The sequence below is a fragment of the Abramis brama genome (genome assembly GCF_963993115.1).
Source record: "Abramis brama genome assembly, chromosome: 21".
Lineage (NCBI taxonomy): Eukaryota > Metazoa > Chordata > Actinopteri > Cypriniformes > Leuciscidae > Abramis > Abramis brama.
The window spans coordinates 30,757,720-30,783,708 of record NC_139983.1 but is presented as its reverse complement, the minus strand read 5'-3'; the positions used below and the strand labels follow the sequence as shown (position 1 = coordinate 30,783,708).

General features: G+C 37.6%; 1 protein-coding gene across 11 annotated transcripts in view; it reads left to right on the top strand.

Moving 5' to 3' along the window:
* smoc1 (SPARC related modular calcium binding 1) overlaps positions 1-25,989 on the top strand; it is a 54,823-nt gene that overhangs the window by 21,251 nt on the left and 7,583 nt on the right. For 2 of the 11 annotated variants that reach the window (XM_084097072.1, XM_084097067.1), the window contains exons 6-14: positions 1,446-1,496; positions 2,762-2,809; positions 5,914-5,970; positions 6,084-6,164; positions 14,153-14,345; positions 15,630-15,712; positions 18,689-18,794; positions 19,812-20,056; positions 21,473-21,506. In XM_084097072.1, coding sequence (XP_083953198.1) covers positions 1,446-1,496; positions 2,762-2,809; positions 5,914-5,970; positions 6,084-6,164; positions 14,153-14,345; positions 15,630-15,712; positions 18,689-18,794; positions 19,812-20,056; positions 21,473-21,506 — 898 coding nt within the window. Of the gene's footprint in view, positions 1-1,445; positions 1,497-2,761; positions 2,810-5,880; positions 5,971-6,083; positions 6,165-14,152; positions 14,346-15,629; positions 15,713-18,688; positions 18,795-19,811; positions 20,057-21,472; positions 21,527-25,989 lie in introns of all 11 variants that reach the window. The other 9 variants (XM_084097066.1, XM_084097062.1, XM_084097064.1 and 6 more) reach the window with 6 other exon arrangements.

Here is a 25,989-nt window from a genome sequence, read left to right as displayed (position 1 = left end):
CTTCATGTTGCGCTGCGTAGACTGATCGATCGACTCCACGTCACTGTTACAAATGCAAGAGCTATTCGAAAGCAGATTCATTCTGCACAGCTTCTTCAGAGCAGCTGAAAAACTCTTTTCATGTAATATTAATGTTATATTGTGACATGTTTATCAAAATAAAACTGATAAAATATATAGTTCCCACTTTATTAGTGTTTAAATAGTAAATAGACTTATTTTGAACTTTATTCTTATATATGCACATGATGTAGTGAAAGTACTGAATGAAAAGTGTTCAAGTTGCTACATGAAAACATCTGAAACGTCGATGTATTTGACAAATTCTTGGCTCTGAATTGACGGCTCCGTTTTCAACACTGCAAGCGGCAAGTCTGGCCGGTCGGTTAAATCCAGCCAAAGTCGAACACTCTTACTGTTATTATTATTGGGCCACTCAAATAAACAGCAATGCTTTGTGAGCATCACAGAGACAGGCTGTGATTAGCATAGCATGCTACCATACTACTATCTAAAAATTGCCTACCCTACCTTTAACCAAAAACCCATAAATAAATAAAAAAATAATAATTAAAAAAATTCGACTTCATAACTATGGAACCAGAAGTGCTTAAACGCTAACTCATTTCTAGGTTTTGGCCTAAAAAAATACGCCATCCCTACAGCCTTCTGTATAACCAAAGATTTGTTACTTTTTTTTTTTTTTCATAACATTTGATTATTCAACTCACTTTGTTTACTCTAGATTTGATTAAATTGCAGAGGAAATGTTTATATTTTTTGGGATGAGAACTGGAAGGCACTAGCTAGATGCTGTTAGGTAATGATAACACTTTAGCTCACAACTCTTTAGCATTACATCATTTACTGTTTCACACACTAGTTTTTAAAATTAATAAGCTGTGGACAGTGTAAACTGTGCTTCAGTGCATCAGTGAATAAAAGGCTTACTTATAGTTGTCTCTGCACATTTAGCTGGAATAGTGGAAAGTATTTCTGGGGTGCGTTTTCCGAAAGCATCGTTAGCCAACTATGGTCGCAAGTTCCCTCGTTACCAATAGAGTTCAATGGACATTGCGATGAACTTGCGACCATAGTTGGCCAACGATGCTTTCGGGAAACGCACCCCTGTCCGGTAATTTTTTAATACATTTCTAGGTTTTCTTCCTGCTGCTTGTTGTCCTGCATAAGATCCTGTAATTGTGTTACTGTTTCTTTTTAAAAGTAAAGGATTCACATTTAGGTGCCAACCAGTGATTTAATTTTTATTATTATTATTATTTATTTTTTTGCAATAACGTCACACTCCGATGTATTCTCTTGTCTCAAACTTGGCTCACTGTTCTATATTTCATGAATGCTCAAAAGATGGACCAGTCCTGTCCCAGAAATGAGTGAATCCCATGAATCACCACTTAAGTTAAATGTCTTGCACACGTTTGCAGGAAACTTCCGTGAATTTATGGGAACTCATGCTGGGACAAGTGGATTGTCAGGTAGTAAATTTCATTCCAAATCGCCCTTTTGTTCAAAGTTCTCTTTCTCTCCAGCATTGAAATTTTTTGACTGTCTAATCTTGAACTAATGCATGCCTTTTAATCCTGAGCATTTGCACGTACTTGGATCAATGTGATTGATGATTGTTTGTGCATACAGTAACTATCCTCTCCTCAGTGTATTTTATCTGTTTCGTGTCACATTAAACTGTGTTTTATGTATGGATATTAAATCCTGGAGATCTATCTAGCTGCAGAATTTATTTTCAACACTAATCAAATACAACAGAACAATCCTTGCACTGATGTCTACACAGGAGACTTTAATCATGAAAAACAAACTGTAGTGCCGTTCCAGTCAGAAGTGCTCAAAACAATTGCTTAAAATCTGGCGCGTTAGAACAAGGTTGGGAATATATTCTGCAGGAAGGTATGTCTACAGTACTATTGTCAATAACAGTAAATAATAATAATGGTTGTAATAATTGTAACAATGGATAAATAAAATATTTCTGTGTGTGTGTGTGTGTGTGTGTGTGTGCGTGTGAGTGTGCTCCAGATATTCCTACGTTATGGGGACAAAATGTCCCCACAAAGATGGCAATATTCAATATCCTTGTCCTTGTGGGGACATTTTTTTGGTCCCAAAGAGGAAAACAACTTATAAATCATACTTAGTAATGTTTTTTGAAAATGTAAAAATGCAGATAGTTTTCTGTGATGGTAGGTTTACGGTTAAGGGATAGAATATACAGTTTGTACAGTATAAACTATAAGCATTATGTCTATGGAAAGTCCCCATTAAACGTGTGTTTGTGTGTGCCCGTGCGTGCGCGTTTGTGTGTGTGTGTGTGTGTGTGTGTGTGTGTTATTTCTTTTTTTGTATCCATAATGAATGAACACACCCAACACCTGGAATAATTTAAGGGATTGGCATTACATGAAACTTAATTTGTAGATAATAACATTTCAACATATTTAGAAGTGAAAAATGTGGTTTCAGAGTGGTCTAGAGGTTGTTGTTTTGGTTTTTTTGGTTTTTTTTTTTTTTCTTGAGCTGATCACTGTTTCTCCCATTTGTGTAAGTTCGGATGTTACAGTTGTCACTTACATTTTTTATTCTTTTGTATCTGACTTTCCAAAGTGCATGCTGTGTTCCTACAAGTGCAGGTTAAACATATTTAACCTGTTCTCCCAAAGTGAGGTGGTTGCTGTACTGCATTTCAAAAGTTGAGTAATCGAGTCATTCTGCTCTCTCTTTAAAGGGACAGTAACCGATAAGCCACCGGGACCTCCAAGCTCCGGCAGAAAAGGTGAGTTGAGATTCGCAGAAATGTGAGTGTGTGCACTTATGTATGAGAGATATTGAAAACTAACAAATCAGAAGGACGCCATACTGCAACGCCACTAAACTTTCTATTTTGTGTCTCCTTTTATTTATTTATGTACGATTAAATGTGTTTCAGCACATTTAAATAGATGTCAAATGTGCCTCATATTTCTCTGACATGCTCATTTGGCCTGACTCTTTCTGTCAAGCTTTTACTTCAGACTTCAGTTTCTCGAAGGACCGTAAAGGATGAAAACCTATTCCAGTTGTTCTGTTTAACAGCCAGTGTAAGACCTTAGCACACATCAAAGACTGGGCTCTGTTACAGCAGTGAAATCTCAAACAGCTAATATAGATGTTAAGAGCAGCAATGGCAGGCACCTTCTTTTCTGGGGCCCTAACTCAGGAAAGCCAGATTGTCATTTACAGGCCCCGAGGGTGGCGTATAGGGGTTTGAGAGTGCGTTTAGGTTTGAACCACTGGGGTGGGAGATGGTTGTGCTGGGAATGTGTGGTAGGGTTTGGGAATGGAGTTTGCCTCTGTTTTTTCAGATCTTGTTTCACCTCTTCTGCACTGGGCTGCACTCAAGACAAAGTGCATGTGCACCAGATGTTTATGTCACCAGCAGGTGGAAGGTGGTTGTGTGCCACTGTACGTGAGTCCTGTAGAGATCACTGTTGGGTTCCAGAAGTATAAATCCCATTCACACTCTTGATAGCATAATTGACATTTACACTTTTTAAGAAAGATCTACAATGAGCTCTGATGTTGTTAAAAATAAAGAGTCTATTCATTGTTGTGTTTTAGGCTTTAAAGCTTCAAAATCACATGTAGTCAACTAGGTAGTTAGCTAACGGGTAGCCTCCGCTAGTCTGTAAAAGTCTAGTCTTAGCCTCAGATGCCACGCCAAAGCCAATTGAAGGCAAGCCTGCAAACTTAGGCTAAAAAAGCTTAACGCCTGCTAACGCTGCGGTACACAGGGAAGGAGACAAGAGGCCTTTTTAATTGATGTCAATGGAGGAGAGGCTTCACTACGCTGAATAAACTGCTTTTGTGAGGAAATAGCTTATCATTTACTGAATCGACAGCCCATGGGGTAATCTTCAACATGTTTGCTCTTAAACATCCGTTTTGGATTCATCTATTTTTAGAGTTTACACCAAAGAAAATGCTGTTTTATAAAAGAAGTCACGGTCAATTGCGTGACAGGTATGATTCGGTTTTCGGTACTTCTCATTCATTTCTATGGTATCCGCAAACAGTGATCGCACAACTATGAACGAAATTAAATTACGTCAAGGCTGTAATGTGATTGGTTATCAAGGCACACGTGATCCAAGTTGGCCGTTGGCCGCTTTCTCCAATGTTAGAGCCACGAACTCTCATATCTCCCATTAATAAGACCATCTCTGGTCATGCCCATGGACTATTGGTAGGAAATTGGAAAACACTTCAGGAGTTTCGAAGTCGCCATCTGATTGGTTGAATTCTACAAGATTCCGGGAGACGTGTGTGACACGTTCTTTACCGGTCCACCTGGAAACAAAGCCGTCATGATGCCAAACCCCCTCATGGAAGAAGAAAGACATTGTGTTTACAACTGTGACAATGAGAGCCTATCGGGATCAACTAAACTCTGGATTTTTTGTAAACAATTTGGAGACTGATTGTTGCAGTGAATTTTCACAACGTTCTTCAATGAATGATTTATTGGTTGCATGTCGGTCTGTTATTGTAGGAATATTGACTTTATATCTTTTTACCCCCTAAACATGACACTGAACCAAATGAACTGTGATTGGTTGCTCTACATGTCAGTCATACGGCCTCTGGGCGGTCCTTGGCCAACGGAAGCTGCTATGGAGTCCAGACCTTCTGCTGTCAGTCTGAAGGTTTGGCTTCACGAGACCAGTAAAAATCTGACTGTGGAGAACTTTTTTTAACAGGCTAGTGGAGGCTAGCTAGGGCACTCGTAAGCTAGCTACAAAGCTTGCTACATACATAGCATTATTTAATCTGCACAGCATTAAAGGGATAGTTCTACCAAAAATGAAAATTCTATCATTTTCTGACCCTTATGGTGTTCCAAACCTGAAATTCGGGGGGTTTCCCGCAAAACCGAAACAATTAAACATTTCTCAGTGTTTGAACTATCCTGTAAAGCCTAAAACACAGCAGTGATTTGCAATTCTAAATTTGTGAACACAATATTGTGCCTTTTGTCTTATTTATTTTTTTCCAATCTTCAGTTACACTGAATCAAATGCTGCGATGCTGAAATTCATCTCGAAACTTTTTTTCTTTTTTTTATTGGTCACATGTTGCTCTCAATGACACATTCTCTGATGTTTAAAGATCTTAAAGACAACAAAACGAATTGGCTTTTAACAGTTTATAGTTCATTTTATTACTACTGCCATTATCTTTCTAAATGACCCTTGTTTATATAAAAGACAGCGAATAATAAAATTCACTTTCAGAACATGTACTTATTTTGCAGAGGGGATCACTGATTTTAAATGCAAACACGGTGGACAGGGAAAATTACAATGTCACTTTGGCTGTAATTCAGTTCAGTGAACTACATGTATTCTTTGAACTGGTTTTCGCTGCCACCTTATTGTGGCTTTAGCACTGTGGCTTTGGCCCCTCCACTGCCAGGGCCTACAATGATGTGAGCCACAAGGAAATCAGCCAGAATGCAATAGAACATAAGTGGGTAAGTACTGTAGGACGTTTGACATTTCTCAATTATCATGACAATTTTGACTGAGTGTGTTAAATTATCTACAATTGCTTGTTTATACACAATCGTAGTACTATTTATCTAAACAGTATGCATATGAAAGCTAATTTACGCATTCTGAGATGTGTGTGTCTGTTCTTGAGTGGATGAATACTCTTATTTATCTGTGTTTTCTGACTTGTATTTTCTCTCTTTGTACCCTCTATCCCTCACCCACTTTGTTTTCTGTGCTAATGGCCGGGCCATGTGCAAATCCCAATCATTCAACAGTTGTGGAGAGTAGATTGTATTAACCTCAATAATGGTAGTCTCTTTCCGTTTCTTTCTCACCCTCAATCCAGATGATGGCTCCAAGCCCACACCAACCATGGAGACGCATGTTGTCCCAGAAGGTGAGGGTAAGTTTCGACCACATGCAAATACAAGCAACATGAGCATGAGTCTTGCATTTATGTATATGACTGATATCAATTTGTTTAAAACATCAATTTTGTTTGTTTTATCACCACAGAGATTACAGCTCCAACATTGTGGATTAAGCAGCTGGTGTACAAAGAGAACAAACAGAACAGTTCAAACAGCAGGAAGTCAGGTGAGAATCTATCCATCCATCCATCCATCCATCCATCCATCCATCCATCGTCTGTCTGATATATTCTGATCTATCAATTTCAGTTGTCTCACAATGGTTAATAGCTGATTTGATTTCTTAAAGATATAAATGGAAAGAAAATCCTGTTAGTCCATTTCCCTCTTGAAACAGTAATGACCAAAAACACACAATTTCAAGCAGAGCTTTGTGTTGACGCACACAAGACTGATGGCCAGCCTACACAGCTAGAAATATTTCAAAGCATCGTCATTGCAGCGTCCAAGTTGGTACATTCAAGCGCCCTTGATTGTGCAACATTTCTGTTCCAGTTTTAGATTTAATATTCAGCATGTCCAGGGAGGAGAAACCCAACACCGCTAGAATTATGGCGCCCCTCTTTCTCTGTTTGTCTCAGCTCTCCTCTGTGTAATTTGTTTAGCTTTCTGTGTCTCCTTTACAATTTCCTTCAAATGAGTCGAGCACCCTCTGGGCAAGCTCAGTCAATTCCGTCAAGTTCTGTGAGGTTTCTGGGCAGTGCGGTTGAGAGGTAGGGATCTGAATATTTGTGGCACAGGAGGAGAGCAGATTGAATGAGGGTGCGTGTGTGTGTGCGCGTGTGCGCATGTGTGTGTGTGTGTGTGTGTGTGTGTACTTGTACAACTATCTTTGTGAGGACCAGTTTGAGTTTTAGACCATTGGAGTGAGGACAAAGAGAGTAAAGTGAGGACATTTTGGCCGGTCCTCACTTTCTGAGACCCCTTTAAAGGCCTGTTTGAGGGTCAAGACTTGGTTTTAGGGATAAGGTTATAATGAGGTTAAGGGTAGGTTTAGGGTAAGGGTTCGGGTTAGGCACTTAGTTGTGATGGGTAAGGTTAGGGTAAGCGGCTAGAGATTGCATTGTGTCAATGAATGTCCTCATAAAGATAGATGTACAAGAGTGTGTGTGCGTGTGTGCGTGTGTGCGTGTGTGTGTGTGTGCGTGTGTGTGTGTGTGTGTGTGTGTCTGTGTGTGTATGTGTGCGTGTGCTGTATACGTCAAATTGTGTATGCAGTTCCAGTGGCATTTCCTTGTTTATTGGCCTATAATTGGTAAACAATGAAAAATAATCAATTTATTTCACCAGAGAATAATTGACAAAATTTTGACAAAAGATATTCTGTGCTGAAGGAAACACTTACCTTGAGCAGACACGTTGTATATCTAATCTGACACCTCTTTGGAACGCTTCAGAGTCTCCTCCTGTGACCAATTAGCATCTGTTGCACATCAACACTATTCAACCAGAGTAGCAGATCCACGGTCATCACAGGGGTGCTATTGGTGCAGAAGTGACGGAGTTGGCATCAGGCTCCACCGTTGCTGCTCATGGGAGTGTGTGGGATCTGGAGTAAATTGAAACACTGAGATGTTGTTTTTGCTGCTAAAGTAAATCTCGAAGAAAGCCAAGTTTCCATCTCTCAGTGCATTGTGGGTGGTACGCATCAGTTCGATCTTTCACACATCAACTCGTGCAGTTATAACAGTGAACATGCTCATCTGAGGTGAGGTAAATTGTGTGTTTCTTTGGTAATTGTGGTTGTGGTCCTCATGAAACAGAACAAGCATAATTATCATTGTGTCCCCTAAGATTTGGGGGTAGTAGCAGCATTACAGGTTTGGACTAGCTACTGTATACAAAGCTCCCTATACTGGTTTGAGTGCAGGTATAGATATTCGGCAAAAAAAGGATATATAGAGTTACCGTGATACCGCAAGCTCTAGAATAGCCTTTTAACCATGGTGACTGTACAAACAATTTTGTCATTCTCAGGAAATGTTGCCCTTTGTGCCTTAAAACTTATAGGGTCGCAATTTCCATAGACTTTTTGGGACCACCACATGGCCTCAAACTACTACTTCTAATCCTTGAACCCGACACAGTGTGAATTAAAATACTTATTAATATCATTTTAAAGAACTGAGTAAATTCTGATAGTCAATCAGTTTCAGTGCTATATCAACTAAAAAAGGTAAAACATTTTGACATTTCTTTTTAATGTTCTGCACCAACCTTGTTGTATTTTGAAATGTTTCAGGCATGACTGTTATGGGTATTATATTATATTATAGTTAGTGCTGGGCAACGATTAATCGCATCTAAAATAAAAGTTTGTGTTTACATAATACTGGGTATAATTATTTTGTATATATAAATACACACATATGCATGTATATATTTAAGGAAAATGTGTTTATTTATATATAAAATATTTATATATATAATATAAATTATGTATAAATATATAGTTTATACATGCAAATATTTGTTAAATTTATGCTTGCATATGTGTATATATATATATATATATATATATATATATATATATATATACAAAATAATTATACACAATACACACATATTATGTTAACACAAAATTTTCTTTTGGAAAAGATTAATCATGATTGATCGTTGCCCACCACTAATTATATAATATAATATTATATTATATTATATTATATTATATTATATTATATTATATTATATTATATTATATTATATTATATTATATTATATTATATTATATTATATTATATTATATTATATTATATTATATTAATTACTTAAGTTACCTGTGTTTTTTAATGTGGCCCCCAAAAATACATGATTCCAATCCAATTATATGAGCAAACCAACCAAACAGAAAGTGTGAAGAGGAAATTTTTTTATTTATTTTTTACTAAATTCTTTTTCTGTTCTTAATCTATTTCTATTCTTATTTTATTATATTATTACAGCTTGTTAAAATGTAAAAGTGATGAATGTGGGCATGCAATTGGCTGATATTTTAATGAATAACAAACATTTTAAATATAAAATGTAATTAATTTTCTTTTGCATTTTACAGAGTTATAACCATTAAACCACTGTATATGACCAAGTTCTGTATCTTGTTAATTAAAGTCAGTAGTCATAAGTCATGGGGACACTAATGAGGAATAATCCCAATTTCTCAGAATGATCCAATATGGTAAGTCACTTTGGATAAGATATAACCAGGATGTGTCACATGCCCAGGAAGTTATTAAGCGATTATTGGCTCATTCTCTGTGAAAAACAATATATTGTGTTTCTCGATATACATCCAGTCGCCAAAACTACTACTGGCCACGTGAAGGAAATAAAAATGAAAAGGTTAGACTTCTGAGGATGAAGACATGTTTGACATGATTGTCTATAAACCTTTCCATTTAGCATATTAAAGTTTGAGGAGAACACGTTGCCCACCCCTCCTCTTCTGGCCCATCATGCCCTCTTCTGTTACGTTATGAGCTCAGAATGCATAGATCCAAGACTGGAGTGATTACTTTCCCCACAGCTGAAAACAATTGCAGGGATGGCATATGACGAAAGAGAGATAGAAAGAGAGAGTGAGATATATGCATCTAAAACAGAAAGGGAGAGAGAGAACACTTTGTTTAAAGGAGGCTGATAAGTCTGAGTTTCAAGCTATTTTGTTTGGCCTGATCTTGGCACGATGAAACACATGAGGCTCTGATTTTCAGCCGTTATAGTGAGGAAATCAGCAGAGTTTACCTACAACATACCGCGCATAAACTAATCAATACCAGCCTGTAAACACTGAGAGAGAACAACAGCAAAGCATTCTGGGAGCAATGAGGTCTCACCTCGGGTGTATCTCACTTATGTCTGTTTGTTTAAACAGAACTCATGCAACTCACTTCTTGGAATAAAAAGGGACAGAGTGCATAAAAATGACTGTACTCTGAAAAGAGAGGAGGGTCGGATCAAGTTTTACGTGCAGATCTTAAAAAAATGAATGCATAACAAAAATGTGACGCAAATAGGATTAAATGGGATCTGAGACTGTCCATCCTTTTCTGTCCTGTTTTATTGTATTATGGCGAAAGAGAGAGAGAGAAAAAAAAACAATTTTCTTTTGGGAATCCCATCTGCTTGGCGCCAGTATACCCTCGCTACAATAAACAGTGCTAAATAATTTAGATATGAAGGAACCTTGGCGGGAAGCGCAGGAGTCATGGACTCTGCCGTGAACACTTGAATGTGGATTGTAAAGCCCATCTCTGGAAAAGAGGACGTATTAATGCTCTCCCCCGTTCCGTGTCTTCGCAGTCAGGTTCCACTTAAAACACCCCAAGCCTTGTTCCCGATCGTGCCAACGCTGTCAGAACTTACCAGAACTGTTTGTAATGAAGACAAAAGCAAAAACAGCAGGATTTGGTTACACTGAACGGGCTTGTAGCTCATGGTTTTCATTTGGAGGCTCAGACGAACACTCTGAGTGGGCAGTGCTGTTCTCAGTTTAATTCTCTCACACTAAAGATCTTGTCCTTCCTCAGTACCACCCCTCACCCTCCGGCCAGGAATTTTATACTTCGGTACAGATTCATTTGGGGACCATTTAGTGGTCCTCCTCTCCAAGTAAAACTAGATTAGTCATTGTTCTGTGGTGCTCGAGTTCGCAATGCATAATTCCGTAATCTCTTCCCATTATTTCTGAAATCGACAAAAAACGCTGTGTTATTCTGTCAGGCCAAAAGTTGGTGATGTGACTTTGTAAAGAAACATTACTCGCCTATAGACATGTAATACACATGCGTATGATGTCACTGTTTTCACAAATTTGGGTTTTGTAGTTCACATGGAGACGATAACAGTATAGTTTTCAAAAACGAGCACTTTGAAACCCGTTTTAAAAAGCATGTGTTATCAGGCCCCCAAAACGCCGTTGTCGTGTAAATGAACGTCCAACACGCATAAAAAGTTTTCCGTTTTTAGTTAAAAATGGTTTCGTGTAAACGGCCCATATCGGTTCATATCACTTAAAAACATGCATACATTTCATTAATTAATACGGACTTTTGAAAGAAGAAAAAATTTCCAACCCAGGCTTATTAAAATGCGTGCCTATGGCAACATTTCTGCGAAATGATATTATGTTGTTTCTTGCACATTTCTTGAAATTTGTGAAATTCCAGTGAGTGGGGCTAAAAGTGCATTCAGATGAATGTAAATCTGGTAATGTTTTATTACATTGGCTGTTGTATGTATCGCGGTAGTTCTGAAATTAAATGTCCAGCGAGTAATGCTAAAACGTTAATGCTCTATCGCATTGGAAAATAACGTACCACCTACCCTAAACCTAACTGATAGTATTAACAAAAGCAAACTTGACGACAACCATGCGATTTTAGCTTGCAACCATGCTCTCCGCATCGCAAGTGCAGCGCTAAACCAGGTGTTTACTACATTAGAAAAGCTATAAAGCTATAAAGCATAACATCAAAATGTATTTGTTAATAGTTTTGAGATGATAACATAGCACTTGAATGCAAAAGGAATGCAAAAATCAAGGTAGAGGTACATATTTCTAATGAGCCTAGGTTGGTTGTTTGATATGTTAAGAAAAATGAATGATAAACAAACAGTAGTCTGGGAACTTAAAATGTAGTTTTATTAAAAGACAAAACTTTTTTAAAACTTAAAAATATGTTAAATGGTCATAATCACTCATTTTAACCTCCAAAAAAAAATACATTTAATAAAGGTATTGTTATATACAGTGTGTGTGTGTGTGTGTGTGTGTGTGTGTGTGTGTGTGTGTGTGTGTGTGTGTGTGTGTTTGTGTGTGTTTGTGTGTGTGTGTGTGTGTGTGTGTGTGTGTGTGTGTGTGTGTGTGTCCTTTATGTTGAACCCATTTATTTTGGGATTTAATGTCTAACTTGTGTGATTAATTAGTTACATTTTTAATCAGTTCACAACCTTACTTTTAACATTACAAGAATGAAGAAACTGAAACGAGGAAGAAGAAAGGAAAGACTTGAGAGAGTTTTGTATAGCTTATGCATCTGCCCAATCTAATGATTAACAGCTTGAGTGTCCCGGGCTGTCGTGCTGAGGAAAACAGCGGTTCTGATAACTGTTTTTGCGGCACGATATTCACTAAACATCTGATTAAAAATGACATCAATCAGGAGTGTTAAAAAGCTCTTCAGCACCCTGCTAGCTGGATTAGCCTCAACATCTGCTGCTATTATACTTGGCCCGATGCACTACAAGTGAGCAGCGTACTAAATGGATTTCAACATAAATAGAGTTTTATGAGACAAGGTGTTAAAACATTTAAAAGAACATCTCTCAAGTGTCCATTGTGTTAATAAATACATGAAAATTAAATCCTAATGGCTCAGAAAAGAAAAGGGGCAAAGATGCCCCTTAAAAGTGTTTAAGTCAATTCTGCCTCAATTAATTTTAACACAATTTTGGTGAAAGTTTTATTGTAGCAGATCTCAGTCAAATCTGGAAAACACAATTTCCATTATAAATGGACATTTAGAGCACAGATCTTTCAGGACTTGAATTGGTTCAACTCACAGATACACTGAATTCATATATTGAATGAAAACATTTGCAACAGTGTTGATTAATGACGTTAACCATGAATGTTAAAATCTGTTCAAATTAAAGGTGCAGTAAGCGATTTCTGAGAAACACTGTTGAAAGTGGATCGGACCGAGCAGCAAAACAAACTTGTAGCCAATCAGCAGTAGGGGGCGTGTCTTCTCATGATGGGGGAGAAGAGAGAGTGAGATTTGAAAAAAGACTGTAGAAAGAGAGATGGCTGAGAGACATTACAAAAGAGAAAAGCTCAGAGGAATACCACTGGGAAAAGAAGGGTTTTGATCAGGCAAGAGCTTTAGGACCCACGTTAATATTAGAAAAGCTTTGTTTGTTATCTTCACTTTATCTTTCACAAAGCATTATTTTGCTTCACTTCAGTTATGATAAAGAGACATCCAATCTTATATTGTGTGTTTGTGCATTTTGGGGGTGAAGCAATGAAGGGAGGGGTGTGTTTGTTTGGGTTGATTGCAAATATCAACAGTGTTTCTCAGAAATGGCTTACTGCACCTTTAAGGGAGCATATGGTGAAAAGATTGATACAGTGGATGCATGACTCAAACTTGTGTTGCAAATGCTACCTGTAGAAAATTTGGCCTAATTATTTACATTGGTAAAACTTTATTCCGATGGTCCACTTTAGACATTCTACTAACTATAATTAACTTTGCAACTACATGTGAACTACCAGTCATTAGAGTATTAGTAGACCGTCTGCTAACACTTTATTTTGATGCCCCCCAACAGACTATAAGTAACTTTGCAAGAACATGTCAACTTATTCTACTTACCCTATCCTAACAGTCTACTAATACTCTAATGAGAGTTAGTTGACATGTAGTTGCAAAGTTGTTACATCAGTTCTACTTGAGTTAGTAGAATATCTGAAGTGGACTATCGGAATAAAGTGTAACCGTTACATTTTAAAGACATCTACAAATCATTTCTATTTCAAATAAATGTGGTTATTCAAACTTTCTCTTTTAAACTTTCAAACTGACACTGAATCACAGTTTCTGCACTACGTAAAGCAGCAAAAGAAAAGTTTTGCATGCATTTTTATATAAACGCAGCCTTCGTGAACATATGAATCTTCTTTCAAAAATGATAAAAACGTACTGATCCCAATCTTTTTCCGTCTTTGTACAGGTTACAGGAAGAGGGAATAAAGTTATAGGGAGTTAGAGACCTAAAATGGAGGTTAAAAGGAGGCTGCCTAATTCTCTACAGTGTTCGCAAGCTAAACAAACAGAAGCACTTTTAACAACAAAGAACTGGAAGTTCTTCCACTTTGAACAGTGGTTCTAAAAAGACTGCTAAGAAGACAAATACATTCAAACAGAAAAGCTGGAATTACATTAAGGATACCACCTCTCTGAGAACTCTGACTGTTGCCATGCCTCATGCTTTCCATGTGGTGTCCCAGTTTGTACATTGTACTAGCTCACTATATATAGATTATTGTATTGCTTTATTGCCATTGTTGAAGAATATTAAACCATACTTGAAGTGCACTACCTGATATGAGAGATTTCTGTGTATTGAGTGTGTTTCTCATGGTTTTAGAGAAAGTTCCCTCTTGTGACCAGGAGAGGCAGACGGCCCAGGATGAGGCTCGGCAGAGTCCGCGGGAAGCCATCTTCATCCCTGACTGTGGCCTGCAGGGACTCTACAAACCAGTCCAGTGCCACCAGTCCACTGGTTACTGCTGGTGTGTGCTGGTGGACACTGGGAGACCCATACCTGGAACTTCTGCAAGGTAAGACAGAAACAAACTATGACGAATTATGTAATCGTGTCATTATCTGTGCTGTAACCCCATTATTTATTCAACATGTCTCTGGATGAGCTTGCATGCTCTAAACATCTCAAAATGCTAAAAGAATGGCGATCATCCAATGCGACTGATTAGTTTAGTTGTGGAATGTTATGACAATCGATTTTCTCTCCAAACCACAATCTTTATTTTTCCATGAGCAAAGCTGTCAGTGCTGAATTTTGTTTAGAAAGCACTCAAATTGAAAGCGTGACACGTCCTGATGTGTTTCTACCCATTATGAGCTGTGATTTATTTTCCACTTTTGGAGATGTGTAAATTGCTCTCTTTTTTTTTTTTTTTGCCCTGGAAACATTGAGAAGGTTTAGCCAACTGGTTCTTGCTGAACGAAATTCGCAATCTGAATTCAGGCATGGAGCCCATGCTGCCTCTGAACCATGCTGAGATGGCGTGATCCTTTGGATAGATGTTCTGGATGTTTCCGTTAAATTTCTGCAGTGTCATGCATTCTTATGTCTGTCTTACTAAAAACCAGTCAACCAAATTGGATCAAACAATGAAATCAAATACTCAGGGTTTGTCATTTCTTCATGTGTTTGGATAGCTGTGTTAACTGAGACAGGACTTGTATGCCTGCATCTTTTTAGTCCTATCTCTGAATCTACAGTGAAGGCCAAACTCTGCATTCTCTACGAACAAGAAAATGCGTGATGTTTGTCCATGATAATTTGGTTGCCAAGTCCTTATTTTTGTGTTTGTCACAAGTTTTCCGAGATATTGTAGGCACATAGCTAAGCGTTTGCTGGGAAGTTTTGGGTGGCTGCCTACTGTCCCAAGTCAAAAGACTCCATAAAAGCCATGATATATTCACTGTGAAGTTCTTTTTCATTCTACACTTTGGGGTAAGTTCAAAATACCTTTGCAGCATTACTGAGAACTGTAATTCAGCTCTCCAGTCCAGTCAAGTCATGTCGTGTTTATTTATATAACACTTTATACAATTGATTGTTTTAAAGCAAGCAGCTTTACAGTAGTAAACATGAAAAATGTCAATGTCGCTTTCAATTATAATTACAACTTCAAGTTCTACTCTAAAGCAGCTCTCCAGTGTGTTCACGTTTTCACTCCCAGATGTCTGACTTCGACAGACTGAACTGAAGAAATGTGGCTCCACATAAGGCTTGTGTGGCTTTGTACAGATACTGATAATAGAGGAGAAGATGTATAAACATTGTAAAAGTGCCTCATGTTTGTGTTCTCCATCAGGTATAAAAAACCAGAATGTGACAGTGCGGCTCGTTCTCGAGACTCAGAGATGGAAGATCCTTTTAGAGACAGAGATCTGACAGGTGAGCAGAACAGTTGACATGAGGTGCAAATTCTCCCAATTTGCATACGTATACACTGTTCTATGTTGTTTTGTAGTAGAAATAATGTCAGGTTCAGACTACACAATATTTTTTGTCAGATTGTGTGATTTTGACTCCTAAATTCTTGTCATGTCGTGGACAAGAAGCATGTCCGACTGCATGTTGTTTCCAAACCAATCATCGTTTCTCGTATTTAACGACGTGCGTGATGTCATCAAGAAAGCGGGACGTCACAGATGTGATGGAAAAAATGTAACATGCTAGTCTTTCTGTCAGGACATTGCGAAGCATTGTAGAAGTGGCGTCAGTTGTCATCCGCTATGACACTATACGAGATAAAACGATTGATTCATGCATCCCGAAGCCCATTGTTGTTTACAAATCACCACAACACCCTAAGTCAAATGGATCATGCCAAAATTGGGCTGATATTGTGTACACTAGATGGTTTACATAGTGTGAAGTATAAGTGCATAATGTATATTATGTCATTTGGGACACAACTATGGACTATGGACAAACAAACTGTTTTCTGTGAGTGCAATTTTTTGCATTGAAGCGTTCAACTTTATGTGGCTTGAAAAAATCGATATGCTTCATATAGAGACCTATAATTATATTGATTACACATCCTCTGTACGTTTGCCCTGTTTTTCCAAATACCAAACTTTAAAATTCATTGATGCTACTTTGTTCTTGAAGTGAACTGAATTGGTGTTGAGATTCACTGTTTGTGTGCATCGGTGTGCGATACTGGTGAGTTGTCCATGACACGGCATGGCGTTTGCCGTCCGGTGTGCGACTGGCTTAACTGTCTTCATTACTACATTACATGTCACTCCTTCTGTTTATATGTCGGCTACATAATTTCTAAAATAGTTAGATAGTTCCTGACTGGTTATACAGTGTACCAGTCATTTGTTAGCTTTATTAGCTATTAGCTTTGAAGTCATTAATAACCTATAAGATAGTGTACTCCAAAGTCTATTTTATTGATTAATTTCCCAATCAGATGCTCTTTAGAATGAGAATATCCTTCCCCCTGCAACTAACTAGCAAGTAGCGGCTAATGGCTATGATCCAGCTTAAGCCTATTGCTTATTTTGTTTTATGTGCAACAATGCCTGATATTGCTATGGAAGCTTGTTTCCGCCACAGAATAAAACAATTGAAAAGATAATTGCGACTTTTTTTTCACAATTGCGACTTTATATCTCGCAATTCTAACTTTTTTTCTCAGAATTGCAAGACGCTATAAAGTCGCAATTGCATGTTATGGAGTCAGAACTGAGAGATTTAAACCCACAATTCTGACTTTTTTTCTTGCAATTGTGAGTTTATATCTTGCCACTCTGACTTCTTTTCTCAGAATTATTAGATAAACTCGAACTTTTGAGTTATGACCAATTCTAAGACTTTATTACAAGCAATTGTGAGTTTATATCAGGCAATTCTGACTTTATAACTCCCAATTACAAGTTTATATCTCACAGTTGTGAGATAAAAAGTCGCAATTACCTTTATGTTTGTATTCAGTGGCGGATAGAAGCTTCCATATATTGCTAATATGTTTATTTAAATTATTTCATTGTATATTTTCATTCTCCTTGACTATGCTTACAATAAATAAGAGTATGGTTTTCTTTTGGTTCTTGCTAATAATGTTTGACAAATGGTTGCAAGAACATGCAGTACCACATGTTAGCATTTAAAGGTGGTTTTCCCTAAAAATATTAGGCTTTCGCTCGTTCCAGTTCTTTCCCTTTCATTTAGAATTTCATTGTAACTCCTTTATAATTCCCCATCTGGTAAGTTTACAGAGTAAAACATGGCTCCTGACTGGGTAACAGATGTGTGGAGTAGTTTATGACGACGTGGACCACTGGGGAGGACAGCAGCGGGGGGCCGAGAGGTGCTGTCAGTGCCCAGGGGGACTTCAGTCAAATTATTTTTATGTACTCTACTTGAGTGCAACCTGGCACCAGAGCAAAGAGTTTTGGTTTCATCCTTTCAACACAGGAATGGGGGGAAGAACTTTTGGATAGATGAACTATAACTATTTCCACAGGCCAAATTCCACTACAAGGCCTACCTGTAGCATCATCATACTAGTGCAAACAAACAAACAAACTCAAGGCTGATCTACATCAGGGCTTCCCACAAGCTGGCGTTATGGAGCATACATCTGCTGAATATTGTATGGGAAGTTTGACAAGATGATTCTGATTCCATATGTTCTAATTTAACACTTGGGCTGAGAAGCACTGAGCCGGCACGTCATCACACTTGTCCAAACCTTACAGATACTAATTGGAGTCACCTGGTACTGTAAGCCACAGGGCCCCACCTCCCAAACTGCCCTGAACCAGCTAAATTAGAGTGAGGGTGGCACGAGAAAACCAAAATTAACCAAAGTGAAAATGTAAACTGAGATTATTTTATTACATTCTTCTGTTTTAAGTCACCGTTTAAGAGACACAGTTAAGGCCAAAACATTGACTCAAGTAGTGCACGCCATTGCAGCCGAGCATCTGGGACAGTTAAAAAAAAAAAAGCGCTACCCAAGGTGTTCAGCAATGTGTCGTAAAAGTTAACTGGGCTGCGGTGGTCTGCGAAAGTGCCCTCGTCACCTTGTCGATCCAGCTTATTTGCTACTTTACATTTCACACGTGCACTCAAGCATTTGCAAATGCTAACATCTTTTGTTTGGCATATTTTATCTTTGAATTGCTATAAGATGTTAAGCCTGATTATCAACGTTGACATTTATGTTAGAACAACCATATTGCATGATTTCGTGTTGCATATTTCATTGGGACAGCTTAATATTTTCCTCTCTAACTGTGAGCGTAATTGAAAACGACGTTTTAATGTTAAAAATTCCTCTTTTGTGTTCTGCTGTAAGACTAAATGAGAATGCTTGTGGTTATGTGGGACTCGCTTTAAATGTTACAGGGTGTCCAGAGGGAAAGAAAGTGGAATTCATAACCAGCCTGTTGGATGCCCTTACTACTGACATGGTGCAAGCTATCAACTCACCAACCCCCTCTGGTGGCGGGAGGTAAGAACTTGATAAAGTAATGCGTTATTCACAAATGCATCAGCATTTTAGTTAAAATAAATAAATAGAATACAGAATACATTTCTATTGATTTGAAAATAACACTGAATTGTTATTAGAATAAAGTAATAAAATTAGGAGAATAAAGCTGAGAAAAAATATTATGAGAAAAGGTATAATTATTAAATGCTTTTTCAAATGAATGTGGAATTTAATATGTTCTCTAAAATATTGCTACTATAGTGTTATGTGTTTATTTGCAAACCTTGATGACTAAATTAAATTTTTAGATCAAAGTCGTAATGATTTGAGAATCACACTTTAGATTAGGGTCCAGTTCTCACTATTAACTAACTATTAACTACCACTTTTGCCTCAATAAACTCCTATTTCATGCGTATTAATAGTTAGTAAGGTAGTTGTTAAGTTTAGGTATTGGGTGATTAATGGATGTAGAATATGGTCATGCAGAATAAGGCATTAATATGTGCTTTATAAGTTCTAATAAACAGCCAATATCCTAGTAATATGCATGCTTTTAAGCAACTGTTACCCTATATGAGTATACACAGTATATTTAGTAGTAGTTCTTACTTGTGCAAAACGTCCCACCACAATGGTGGAGTTGGCCTGACAAATTTCCCAGATCTTCCCACGTCTCTCTGATATTCTAGTGCCTAGTGGCCAAGGATGATATGAGTTCAGAGTCTGAACACAATGTAAATCAATCAATTTTATCATGTTTTAATTGCAATTCATTAAAAGAGGTTCCATTAATGTCCACATAGGACAAACAGTTCTGGATAAGTTGTGTTGATTTTAGAGTTTTGTATATAGAATACAATTCAAATAGTAAAATTGAATCTGCCGAAGTGTGATGCAGTCTGTATCATTTCATTAGCTTCTGGTGAAAAAGTTTAAATTGTTAAGTTTTATAATAGCCAGACTTGTGTAAATATGACTTTATGTGAAGTAATATACAGTACACTCCTCTAACTGGGATTGTTTGTGCTCCAGGTTTGTTGAGCCTGACCCAAGCCACACACTGGAGGAACGGGTGGTTCAATGGTACTTTGCCCAGCTGGATAATAATGGCAGTTACGATATCAACAAGAAGGAGATGAAGCCCTTCAAGCGCTACGTGAAGAAGAAAGCCAAACCCAAACGATGCGCCCGCAAGTTCACCGACTACTGCGACCTTAACAAGGACAAGACCATCTCCCTTCAAGAACTCAAAGGATGCCTAGGAGTCAATAAAGAGGGTGTGCAGCTTTTCTGAACGCATTTATGATATAAAAACGGATGATAAAGTGCTTTGGTGGAACCACATTTGGCGAGGTTATTACGGAAGTTACTTAATTTCCCCTGATACTTCCTGTTTCACTGAATACACAATGAAAGTTGCTGTTCCAACCAACTTCCTACCAGTCTGATATGTTGGATTCACACTCTCAGAAAAAAAGGTACAAAAGCTGTCACTGTGGCAGTGCCTTTTCAAAAGGTACACCTTTGTACCTAAAAAGTGCATTTTAGTCCCTCAAAGGTACATATTGGTACCAAAAGTGTACATATTAGTACCTAAATGGTACATATTAGAACCCTTTTGAAGGGTACTGTCCCAGTGACAGCTTTTGTACCTTTTTTTTCTGAGAGTCATAAACATGTCATCTCTGTATGTTTTGCACAAAAAAAAAAAAGTTTAAAAAAATGTATAACAAAAAGTAGACTTTGAGTTATAAGCATGTCCTAGCCGGGTTCGTCACTTATTGGGGTCCCCTGGAAAAATTTCCGTTGTGTTCTGTTCTATTGGCAGTGCGTTTCTGTATTTGGTTGTGTTGTGAGTATTTGGAGCACACGTGTTGTAAAACTGATGAAGATGTTTTCTTAATTTGCAGGTGTTTTTCTATTTGCATGTGTTTTCTTCAGTTGCAGCACGTTGGGCTCTCTCGGCCACCGTAACTTTGTCAAACAACATGACTTTATATCTCACAATGGGACTTTATATCTTGCAATGTAATATTATATCCTGCAAATTGAGACTTAAAGGGATAGTTCATCCCAAAATGAAAACGATTCTCTCATCCCTTACTCACCCTCATGAGTAAGTGACTAAATGAGTAAGAAACTGTATGAGTTTCTTTCTTCTGCTGATTCCAAAAACTAATCAGCAGAAGTAGTTCAGCTTCTTTTTAGTTCAACAGAAAAAATAATCTTGTACAGGTTTGGAACAACATAAGGGTGAGTAAATGATGAGAGAATTTACATTTTTTGGTGAACTAACCCTTTAATTTCGATTAATTTCGATATTACGTCAATGAGTTTTTAACTCCAATTGTGACTTTAAGTCTCACAGTTGTGATTTTATATCTCACATGTGAGTTTATAGCTCACAATGCTGCTTTATTTTTTACTTACCATCACAATTTGAGTTCATGTTAAAAACCCAAAAAGAACATGGGAGTAAACAAGGCTCAGGAAAGACAACCAAAAAACATTCTTTATAACTCTTCTTTAGTGACTGTATAACATGAGTCAAATACTGGCACAGAGTAGTTACTGACTACAGGAAAAATGGTGGAAACATCGATAGTAGATACACTTGTCTGGGAAAACATGTTACTCAGATCTTTTTCTTATTATTAACTCACATCTGTCTTTCTTGTATGTTCTGTTTGCAGGTAGCACTACAAGCAGCAGCAGTCAGGGGACAAGGCAAGGGACAAATTTGTTCAGTAAGGCCTGACTAATTGCTTTCGCACTAACATTTGCCTCAGCAGCTGCAGAGAGCAGAACTTATAATATATTAACAATATGAATAGATAGCAAGCAATGTAGTGAACAATATAAACCTTGGCTTTTTACGATGGAGACGGCATGAATGATGCATCTTTATGGCCACCCACATTGTGTCTGCGTTTGTGTGTGCATGTATTCTTTGTGAGCTGGATTACTTTAATCAAAGTTTTTTATGGTAGTCATGGTGCTGTATATAATTGAGTCAGAAGTGAACTATCCTCAGATAATAATCAGGGTCTAAAAAAGTGTAGATAAAAAGAAAGTGACATCATTACTTTGAGTAATTTGGTGGAAAATTCACATTCAACTCCTAGAGACTGTTGAGCTGTCATCTCAGTGAGGAAAATATGAACCTTTGCTCGTAGGCACTTTTTTTTAAGCCAAACGTTTAGTTGACAAGAAAGTGCAAATGAAAATCACAACAAAAACAACATATGGAAACTGTTGTAAAAACCTTAGAAATAACATTATAGTAAGTACACTATTGTATAACACTATTGTTGTGAATTCATGCTTTAGCTGTTTAATGTCTGTGTTGTTACGGAAAGAGCATATTCACAATAGCAATGTTTCCATCCACCTACTATTATGCGCTTTTTGGGATATCACGTAAAAAAACATCTGGACGGAAATGGCAAGATGCGCATAAATTCAAAAAATTTGTTTCGTAAAAATTTGTTTTGTAAAAAAAATGATCCGATAAGAAAACATGCACATAAACTACGATGGAAACACATTTACCGAATAAATCGATGCGGATCAAAACAATCACGTGACTTTGCGTGATGGGACGGCATAACTGGACTACCCAGACAGCAACAAAGTGTTGGTCCAGATCCGGCCCACATCTAGTACATGTGGAATCCACACGTACCAGATGTGGGCCGGATCTGGGCCGACACAGCATCTGTTTTGCACAGCATCTGAAACGGTGTTTTGGTTGTTCTGATATGCCTGAGTAAAGTCTGTCGTCAAAGTGGTTAATTACCTTCCAGAACTGTATTACACGACTGCGTTCCCGAACAGCATGGCGTCTGCCTTGAAACGCAAGATAACACATTTAGTGCACTTTGTCTGCTTGCTCTGAGGCGCAAGTCATTTATTATATGCGAAAATTTTTATAGAGAGTGGCTTCTCCTACTTTTTCCACCAGACAGTGATGAATTAGAATGCTAATTAACCAGCTAACAAAGTGCTTCTGTTTAGCAATGTTTGTTCATTGTTCTGCTTCAGCTCATGCAGCTCAAGTGAGCCAAATTTCCAGCATTATTGACTATGTGCAAAGCAAATTAAATAAGATGTGCACAATGGTGTTGTGAGGTCATGTACCAGCTAAATTATGGTGAACAGCCCTTGGGTTGGAACTTGGAAGCAACTACTTAACCTCAGATAACTAGGCCGGATGACGCGGTATCCCACAGTCCACCTGATCCTCCACTGATCGAGTTAAAATAATGCTACATCCCATCATTAACTGCACCAGAAGTTCTGCTATTCCATCACTGGCCGAGAGACTTGCTACTTATGTTACTTATTACAAGAAGACATCCCGTCTAATAGCTTTTGTTGGACAAAAGTTGCAGGTTTGGAGTTACTCTCTTCTCCTCAAACACATCATTTGTTCTGCTTCATAGATAAGCAATGACAAGTGCTTTAGTAAGTCTGTAAAATGTTTCCATCCTCATAAATCTAGTAGGAGAATACGATTTCCAAAATAACCACCAGGAGTCACTGGGTTTTTTAACTCTTTTCCGTTTTACATAAAAACATTTTTTTTTAATTATATATATATATATATATATGTAGTGCTGTCATGAATATGGCTGTATATTACCAGGTTATGAGAAGGAAAGTGTGGTTTTGATATCAATCCTGATGTGCTTCTCCATATCGGCCTCCTCTGGTTTGCGGTTCTCTAAAGTGGAACTTAAGGGGAGAAATTATTTATCCAAATGCTATAATTCAGTGTGTCCAGACCCACCTGTTTCTCTTTGCTAAATTACAGCGTGAGGTTTAATTCATTGGGCTCCTGTGTGTAGACGCTCAGAAGTCATGCGCAGCTTTATAACTGGTTTGAATAAGACTTTGTGGCACCATTTACTTCACATTTGATTAGTGGTAGTCTTCAGTGATATTTTCTTTAGAGCCAGAGAAAAAACACACTTATTTGGAAGCATGACTGTTTATTTGAAATGATCGCAACTGTAATAGCTCTGAGACCGAGACTGTCTCACTTGTGTTTTTTTTATTTTTACCGTTTTGGAGACAGAGACACAGAGCAGAAAGCAGAGACGTTCTGTCTCATAGCACGATGACAAGTCGCTCTCTCGCTCCTTTGCGCTCACTGTCTGACTTTTGCCAGCCATAATGTTTTGCTTGTAGTTAGGTGTTTAGCGTTTGATGACAGGCTCGCTAGCCCACTAGCACCGTTTCTCGCTAGCTCGCTCTCCGACCAGTGGGATTCCCTTGTTATTAGTCGCATAGCTGCTGTTTACCCTGGCTTGTGGGTTCTGGTAGCCTAGCAGAGACCCAACAAGGACCCAGCGAGGGCTGAGCTCATGTGTTTACCCTGGCGCTGCCCACTTCAACCTAAAAACAGTGGCCGGGAACGAGCAGAAACTCAGGCCCAGTGGACCGTGACTAGCACTGCCAAGATAAACAGCTGCTTGGTTTGGAGAGCTGAGGGGGCTTCTCCTGCCCACAGCCAAAGAGTTTGCTTTTCGACACCCCCCTCCCCTCTCGTGTACACACTCGAGGGTTGATGAATTGGGCCAAGCTTCTCCTAAAAGACAGTTTTATGTCTTGTCGCTTAAGTGTACTGGAAGTAAAATTGATGAGTCTGATGTAGTCGGGATTTGGGACCGTGCACTGCCAAAATATCTACAACGTGATGAGAGCCAATGGACATTTCCTTCATCTGGCTGTGGCTGTTTGACAGTGAATGTATGACATTTATTTAGTTACAATATTAGTTGCTGCAATCCAGACACCAGAATTATCTCTTTAAAATGCTGATGATGCTCCTTACTTCACTGTGAACCTGGATATATGGTTATAACCTGGGCCATTAGCAGGGTTTTATAAATACAGATGTGCCAAAATTGAGGTTTTCTTAACCCTCTGGTGCTCCTCAAGTGGTGTTCAAAAATGACCTTTTTTTCAATGTAATGAATGTACTATATTTTATTTTGATAATGTTTTTTTTATTGAAAAAAATTTTTTTTAGGGGATTTGTTTGGGACTAAATTATATTTATGTAGTTATAATCCATTTATTACCTGTTAACCACTTTTTGAGCATGACATTTCAAAATTCAACTGTTTAAATCTTGAATGCTTTGGAGCACAAACTTAAGTCTGGACTCTTTTTAAAGAAGAGACTTGGTTGATTATTGCGGAAGTAAAAAAAAAAAAAAAAGTTAACTTAAAAAAAACATTATAGTGGTTTAAGTTTATTATGAAAAATGCACAAAAATGTTTTCAGTTTTATATATATAAGAAATATATTTTCCAAAACATGTTTTACTCTAAATCTGTGAGAAAACCAAAGCCATAAATCTAAACAAGTCGTGTTCCAATTTTGAGGTTGATATTTCAAAATATGAGCTTTTAGTAAGATTTTGTTTGGGCGCAGTACCAAACGTTTCCACTGTGTGAAAATTGTTTCCCATTCATTTCCAATGCGGTACAAGCATGACATGCGTTTTCAGGGCCATTTTACCTTTTTGAATCAAGGTTGTGTGGGTGCGTACGTGTGCGTGTTAGTGTTCGTGTGCGTTCACATAGCAAGTGCCAAAACCTTTGCCAAGTTTCATATCGTTCCGATAAAGTAAAAAATTAAATAAAAACTATAATATAAAAATTTTAGCTCAAAACCGAAGAGCACTACAAATGAATTTATTGAAAGCTACCAGAAAACCTAGCTTATTAAATTCACTGACAATATGTGCTCATTCATTATTAATCGTAAGTCTAATACGTTGAAAATGGCTCCTTGAATGTGTGTGTTGTCACCTTGACAATTATGAATTACATTACATGAATCACATTACAATTAACACATACACATTAATCGCAATCAAGTAAGACGGTATATTTTCAGTTCAAAATGGCAAAATTAGTCCGTTAATTAATAAAACTGTTTACTAGTTTAAATCCCTGATTAATTCTGTCCGTCATTTAACATGCCTTTCATAAAACAGCTGTCAAATATTAAATATTTAGTTTAACTGCTTACATCTTATCCCATACTGTCAACATTGACATTGATGAACACTATTAGCTTAGAACTATGACAGATTTATTCAAATATGCATTAAATATTGAAGAGAAAGTTAAGTAAAACTATAATAAATATGTAAAATATTTGCCTATGCCTATTGGGATTTATTGGATGGGAG